Source organism: Quercus robur, chromosome 2 (assembly GCF_932294415.1).
Source record: "Quercus robur chromosome 2, dhQueRobu3.1, whole genome shotgun sequence".
In the NCBI taxonomy this organism is placed as follows: Eukaryota; Viridiplantae; Streptophyta; class Magnoliopsida; order Fagales; family Fagaceae; genus Quercus; species Quercus robur.
Genome location: NC_065535.1, coordinates 69628540 through 69636120, shown reverse-complemented (window position 1 = coordinate 69636120; position 7581 = coordinate 69628540). Strand labels below are relative to the sequence as shown.

At 36.3% G+C, this 7581-nt stretch overlaps 1 protein-coding gene across 1 annotated transcript; it reads right to left on the bottom strand.

Moving 5' to 3' along the window:
• Positions 1-3750: 3750 nt before the first annotated feature.
• LOC126702496 (uncharacterized) lies at positions 3751-5702 on the bottom strand. Its single transcript, XM_050401203.1, has 2 exons — positions 5301-5702; positions 3751-5007 (listed from the first exon to the last, which is right to left on the bottom strand). Exons 1-2 carry the CDS (start codon positions 5700-5702, stop codon positions 3751-3753), a joined length of 1659 nt encoding a protein of 552 aa, XP_050257160.1.
• Between the last annotated feature and the right edge of the window lie 1879 nt (positions 5703-7581).

Sequence of the window (7581 nt, the reverse complement as noted above, 5' to 3'; positions counted from 1 at the left end):
TTTAGTTTTTGGTGAATAATGTGTTGTGAAGAACTTAACTAGTTTGATTGTGTGGGTGCTGTGACTTGTGAGGTTGTGTTGGTGATTTTGGAACTTAGTGTAGCTAAGTTTAATTGAAGTTTCTCTATCTTGGACTAGGAAAAAAAAAATCCTGTTGCTTTTAGTCATGAAATTTACTTGTTCTAAGGCATTTTGAACTAGTTTATATTATACAATATGATTTGAACATAGTTTTATTGTACTGATACTATGTTTTAAATACATGGTTTTTGTAGCTGTGGCCATTAGCAATGTGGTTGAGAGTGTTTGCTTTTCTTGCATGAGGGTCAATGATAATGGGAATGGGTTAGAATTTGTTGAATTTGTAGTTCACGTAAACTTTTTTATTTTGTTGGGTAGTCGGTATTGACTTTTATTGTGTTGATTACATGTTCTGAGACATTTCAAACAAGTTTATTCTATATGTTATGATTCTAACATGGTTTTACTTTATTGTACTTATTGTATGTTGTAAATACATGGTTTTTATAGCTGTGGCCATTTAGCAATGTGACTAAGACTATGATTTCTTGCATGAGGGTAAATGATAACGAGAATGGTTTAGAATTTTTTGAATTTGTAGTTCTCATAAGCTATGTTTATTTTGTTGATGGTTGTCAAGGTGGTGGTATTGGGTTTTTTTTGTGTTGAATGCAAATATTTAATTGTTTTATCTTGTTTTCCTGGTAGGGTATATATCCCCATTACTACTGGAAAGATCCCAGAGCATATGAAATGTCCCGAGTGTCCACGAGTCATGGAGGCCTATATTAGTTTCAAGTGTTGCCACATTGATGGTGCTATGAATGGACTGCATTACATCCCTACCTCTCTTTCTGCTAGCTTGTATTGCTACTAAATAATATTATTATGTTTAAGACTTGTCTTTTTATGCTAATATAGTGTTTAAGATTTTTTTGGTTAGTAACTAGTGCCACTAGGTGGGTGTGTCTTTGAGACTTGAGTAATGCTTCGAAAAAAAACATCTTTATTAATTTGGTGCCCACATTTGTGGGGTGCATCTTTATATAACGTCAAATATTGACATTGCAATAATGAAGGCATCTTTATTTATGACTGCTTGCTAGCAATTTTTTTTTAATAATCTTTTTTTAGGTTAAAAGATGAACTTTGTAGAGATAATTCAGAATAGATATTCTGAAAAAAGTAGGCAGATTAGTACCAAGCTCGGGGTACCAATCTGCCTATTTTGAAAATTGGCAGGTTGGTACCCGAGCTTGGTGGACTCAGGTACCTTGTGAAGTACCCGAGTCCACCAAGCTCGGGTACCAATCTGCCACAAGGTACCTGAGTCCACCAAGCTCGGGTACCAATCTGCCTATTTTCAAAATTGTCAAGATTGGTACCCGAGTTTGGTGGACTCGGGTACTTCACAAGGTACCCGAGTCAACCAAACTCGGGTACCAATCTGCCTAATTTTGAAAACTGTCAGATTTTGTACTCTGGGGCTCCACAGATAGGTCCCTTTCCTGCCAAGGATTTCTTCACAAATAGCTGAGAATTTCAATCGAGCAAGAGTATGCCCTGAACTATGCTCTAGATGTACATCTTTAACTTCTTTGGTGAATATAGTAGCCATATTAAAAATCAATGGACTTCATTGTTTCTTAGCAATGGTTATTGTGTGAACAGGCAACTATTTAGAAATGGATTTTATTTGTTATTACGAATGTGACCGTAATTATTATCATCATCACAGCTTGATTCAATAAGCGATAAAAATAGAGAAATATATCAAATACAAATCTACCACAATATCAGTCTTAAAGAGCAATCATATTATTTCTTGTATGAAACTTGAGATCCTGGCTTAGTTTGACATTACGCAACATTGTACAGCAGCATAAAATCATGTCTTTGTTTTGGTAGTACTAAAAAGGATATAAATCCAATCACCAATTAAAATGCTTTCAAGCCATTCAAGATTAGAGTAGTATGATAAGAAAAAGGACATCAAAGGCAAGGCCCACTAATAATGACAGCCATGCCGTAAAAGGAAACTATAACAATATCAGTAGTTAGATGACCAGTTGGCAGCACTTCCAACTCTTGGCATGCCGACAGTTTCCCTCTTCGACTCTTCATCCACGGTGAAAGTTACACCACACACCTGACCAGAACTGTCCACCCTTGGCACAGGCTTCACCTCATTGAGGGGGTGTTCATAACTCCTCAAGCCTCCAGACGATGTGAAGAAGCATCCTTTGGAAAACAACAGAAACAGATAAATCAGCAAGGTAGTAGTCATGCTCATGAAGTAATATCTAACAAATAGACTATAGTATTAGTATCTGGAAGTTCATGCTAATAATTACACAAAATCAAAACTAGTCCTACTTTTTTTTTTAAACAATGTGGTAGATAAATGACAGGGAAGATAAATGGGAAAATCAGTTGATTAGAAAGTAGATTTTGAAGCTTGTTCTTGCTATAGCAATTTGGTATCACCCACATACCTAAAGCTCACATAAAAGCTTTTATCCCCCATATTTTAAAACCAAAAATTTTGACATTTGGATTATTAAGAAAAGCAAAAAGAATCCTAAATAATCACTCCATGAGGGCAAACATTTCCCTAACATGTTAAAACTGGCACATATTATTCATGAGCAATAATTGAACCAATTTATTATTCATGACCAATCTATTATATATCAGCCCAGACCCAATAAAATGGCACATATTATTCATGACCAATCTACGGTTAGATCCTATAAAAATTAAAATAAAATAAAAAAATCTGCAGTTAGAAAACATTTAGCAAAAAAAAAAAAGCTATAAGTTAAAGAGGTCTGTCAGGGCCCTTAAATGCCAACAACAGATAGCTCTTTCATTTCCTAGTAAGTTTTAAAATGAAATAGAAAATACTGTAAGGAGAATGCAGAAAAAAAAAAAGAGAGAACACAAGGGGGTTACGTAGTTTGGTTTGTCGACTTACCTCTACAATTTAAAGTCTTTGATGGCTACATCTTTGATATTAGAACTATGCATATTACAATGAATCATAGTAAGGTATAGGCCAAAATGGCCAAATACCATCAATTCTTTAAATATTTTGCAAAAATAAGGACTTCACCATGCTGAATTTGAATACTTATCACTTCATTCACATCAAATCCTATTTTTTGTTTCAATCCAATGGAAGATACGATTGAAAAACACTTGTAAGAAATGGGCATTAGCATTTTACACATAATGATCCAACACATACAAAATCAACACTAGAAATAATGCAGTCATCAACACCAAGCATAAGAAGACAAAGTCTTAGTCCCAAAACTTTGGAATTGGGTATGCATCCTCAAGAGACTAATTGGAATGAACCACATGTACACAAGCAACGATGATATTTTAACGATATATGTCATATTTGGTCCTTAAAATTTTTTCCAATATTTCTTAAGTTATAAAAATACATAATTGAATGGCATATAGCATGCATTTTGTTTCAAGTTGCATTTAGAAGAATGCCACGGTTCAAAATTAGCGTACCTAGTCTGTGACACCACCACTTGTCGGTACCTCATTCCGCTTAGGGCATGTTCTTCGGTTATGCCCCTCTTGGTCACACAACCCGCATTGCACCTTCCTCCCCCCCTCCTTCCACGGTGTGGTTCTCGGCCATTTCCCACCCTCGTCCATCTCATTCCTGATTCGTGTTGAGACAGGGCGGCCTTTCTCTCGAATCAATCAGGGGTTAGGGAGGACCCTTCGAGTTTCTTCAGGATCCAACCATGATAATCTATCTTTCAACGCAGGGAAAACGAGAGCATAGCTCCGAAATAGTGCATCCACGCTATAGCATGGGTCAATGTATTGCTCTGCATCATGTCGATACCTAATACAAACTACATTGACATGTGAACATGGTATCTTGTACAGCTTCCATTTTTGACATATGCAACTTCTTTGCAACAAATTAACTCCATGTGTGTGATCCCCATGTCCAGCACTCTCTGGATTATGCGGTGTATCTACTTGATATGATTGTTGTTGCGCGCTCAATCTTGTCACCCTGTGATGCTTCGCCTTCGCCTTATTTCTCATGAAGATATCCAAGGCATATTTAGTCCATTTTTGTCCCGAATTTAACTGTGCTATGCTCTTATTGCGACGATCATCGAAGTAAGAATTCAATTTGAACCATGCGTATTTCACCATTGCCGTAATGGGCAAGCTACGAGCACCCTTTAGAACACCATTGAAGCACTCAGAGACGTTTGTCGTCATTGCCCCATAACGATAACCCTTGTCAAAACTTAGAGCCCATTTCTCTTTGGGCACATCCTTTAGATATTGGTGCGCATCCCGGTTGACATTCTCAATTAACTCGAAGGTGGCATTGAACTTTCGCTCCTGGGTAGCACTTGCTGCCCTCCATACTAGATTCTTTAAAGTTTCATTGTTCCATCTAGTGTTGACGTTACTACATAGATGACGAAGGCAGTAACGATGTTCTGTCATGGGAGGCCGCAGGGAAAAGTCTCGATTATTGTCTCTAAATATAGCTTGTATCCCAGGGTGTCTGTCAGATATGACACACAGGTGTCTCCGGTCGGTAACATACGTTCTTATACAAGCCAAGAACCAACCCCAAGTCTCTGTGCTCTCGCTCTCGACAACGGCGAAGGCTACTGGATAAATTTTATTATTAGCATCTGTCGCCATTGCAATCATCAATTTCCCTTTATATTTTCCATAGAGGTGGGTTGCATCAATGCTAATCACAGGCCTACACTTCTTGAACCCAACAATACATGGACGAAACGCCCAAAATACGAACTTGAATGTACAGGTTCCCTGTTCATAATTATCGTCCACTATTAACTTATACTCTGTACCCGAACTTGCGTCCTTCAGTCCTGCCAAAAAACGCGGCAACTCCGCATAAGACTCCTTAAAATCCCCGTATATAGATGCAACGGCCTTTTGTTTGGCATCCCATACCTTGTATGTGAACCATAATGATTACGTTAGAAATGAATACAAGTTAAATAAAAAAACTTGAAGAAAACAAATCAAGACTTGTAAGACTATAATATTTCTTCACTCTGCATTCCTTTTTTTCTTTTCTTTTTTCAATTTCAATTTTCATAATATAAAGTATTCATGGGTTTTGGGAAAAAAAATATCATGATTATACTTCCCAAAAGACTGATGTCTCTACATTGTATTGAAAATATAATGCAAGTTAAAGAATAGAATACCTTGTAATGAGATACTTTGTGTTTTAAGTCTACCAAAGCAACGTGGCGTAAGTTCTTTATCTTATACGCAGGGTCTTCTCGTATATAGCGCTCAAGTACATATGCTAAGAACACCGAATCAATCATCCGACCATCATGAGCATTCTGAATTTTGTCGCACGTGTGGGGGCCCTTGCATTTTGCGATCTTCCAGACATTGTCTCCCTTGCAACATATCGCACGGACTGACCATAGACAGGAATCATCCTCGCAACTCACCATAAGCCTCTCTGAATCTGAATGCTTAGTTTTGAAGCTAAAATTCTCTCGCACTGCGTACCAAGTCAACGCACGTCGCACTGCCAATTTAGTCGCGAATACCATCCCTTTAACTGGCTGCTCCCCAAGCGTCCATGGTAATACTTCTGCTTGCATAACCGGTGATGGATTAAACATATTATCCCAAGTGTTTTGGGTGAACCATTCCGGCGTAGGATCGAGACCGGGGCATGTTTCTCTATTTTCTTCTACAACCACATCTTCGATATGATCAACATCCTCCCATGGTATCTAGGAGCTCCTCGAAGTCATCCCTAGTAACATCGATATGGGTTGCATCATCACCAAGTCCGTGATCATTATGGTTATTGTCGGATGTGCTCTTATGGAGCTCATCATCAACTAAATGCTCTCCTTCATGCACTTGCTGGGGCCTTTCTTCATCCTCAATCGAGTTCACATGGGCAAATGTCTGCCACGGTTCACTGCCATACCCATCTCCTGTGTTCTCTACACACCCTTGGTAAGATCTTTCTGGTATTGAGTCGATGTGCTCATCTACTCTTCCATCCAAAACAGTATGTTCTGAACCCTCTCCAGCCTCTACTGTGGCGGGCTCAACAATGACATAGAGATCCGAAGCAATGAATCCTCAAGCCACCATTTGTGCAACCATTTCCCACATCATCTTCACTTCGGTGCCACCCGATAATTGTAGTGAATTGTAGAAAACCTGCGTGTCTACAACCCGTTGAGGTGCTCGATACACGATGGAAATCTTATGCCTAGAGTGGTCTAACCCCATCGCCTTCAATATTCTTCATTGCAAGTTCGTAAGCCCTATCCCACGTTTCACCTTAACGTATTTTTGCTTTTGGTTCGAGCCTTGGTATGACAACCCATGCAACTCATGATAATACATCTCCCCGTCGTAGTACAGATAGAAAAAGTGAAAATCCATCACAGACCTGTTATTAACAATATAAAAGGTGTCATCATCTATAACCACTTAAATAAAAGATGACATATGATAAAAACAATTTATATTCAAACTCAACCTCCTAAACTTTCTATATAGAGATATAAATAATTTTCAATCGTTTTAACCACATATCTATAATTTATAATAGATTTAATTACAATACTTGGCTGCCAGCAAATTGTTAACAAAAACTGTGTTTTATTTAATATTTAGATAACTTATAAATTATAGAATAAACAATATACAATGACATAGTATTCTTTTACATCTAAATAAATAAATACATAGAAACATAAAATATAAAATTTAAGATTCAAAGCATAGGCAAATATAATGACAATGATACGAATTCTTTTACATCTAAATAACTAAATACATAGAAACATAAAATATAAAATGAATTCCCCAAAGCATAGGCAAATATAAGTTTTAATGATACGAATTTCTTTCTTCTTCTTGAGTTTTTTGTTATTTAGATATAGTTTATGTTAATTGTGCCCCCCCCCCCCCCCAAATGAATTTTGATATTGTATACACGTTCATTTTCTTTACCAATATCACTATTCACAGCACTTGCCTTTCTTGCTTATCTCATACATAGCTTAACCCATAAATGAATGTGAACAATACAGTTATCTATAAATTTTTTTACAATTTTAAATTCTGAATTTTTGTTATAAACTTCAATTTTAAATATTTAGAAGGATAGAGAAGTAAATGCTGAATGGGGCATATTTTAAGAAGCAATCAGACAGCAAGATATATACACAACTTTACAAGTATTTGCTATATTTTTAATATTTTTAGATTTCACAAAATTAAATAAAAACTTATACATGATTTCTTTTTTCTTAATTTATTTGAAGGAAAAGGAATCAAAGTACATGTCTAAACTATATGTATTATTCTTCTAAAGCATATAATAATTTATGGATTTACTATCTCTCTTTCAACTATTAGTAATTATGAAATGGTTTTTTTTTTCTTTCTTTTCAGGTAAAAAAAAAATATGCTTCTAATTGCAATTGTTTCTTTACAATATTTTGTTACAATATAGTTCTGCTCCATTTGTTT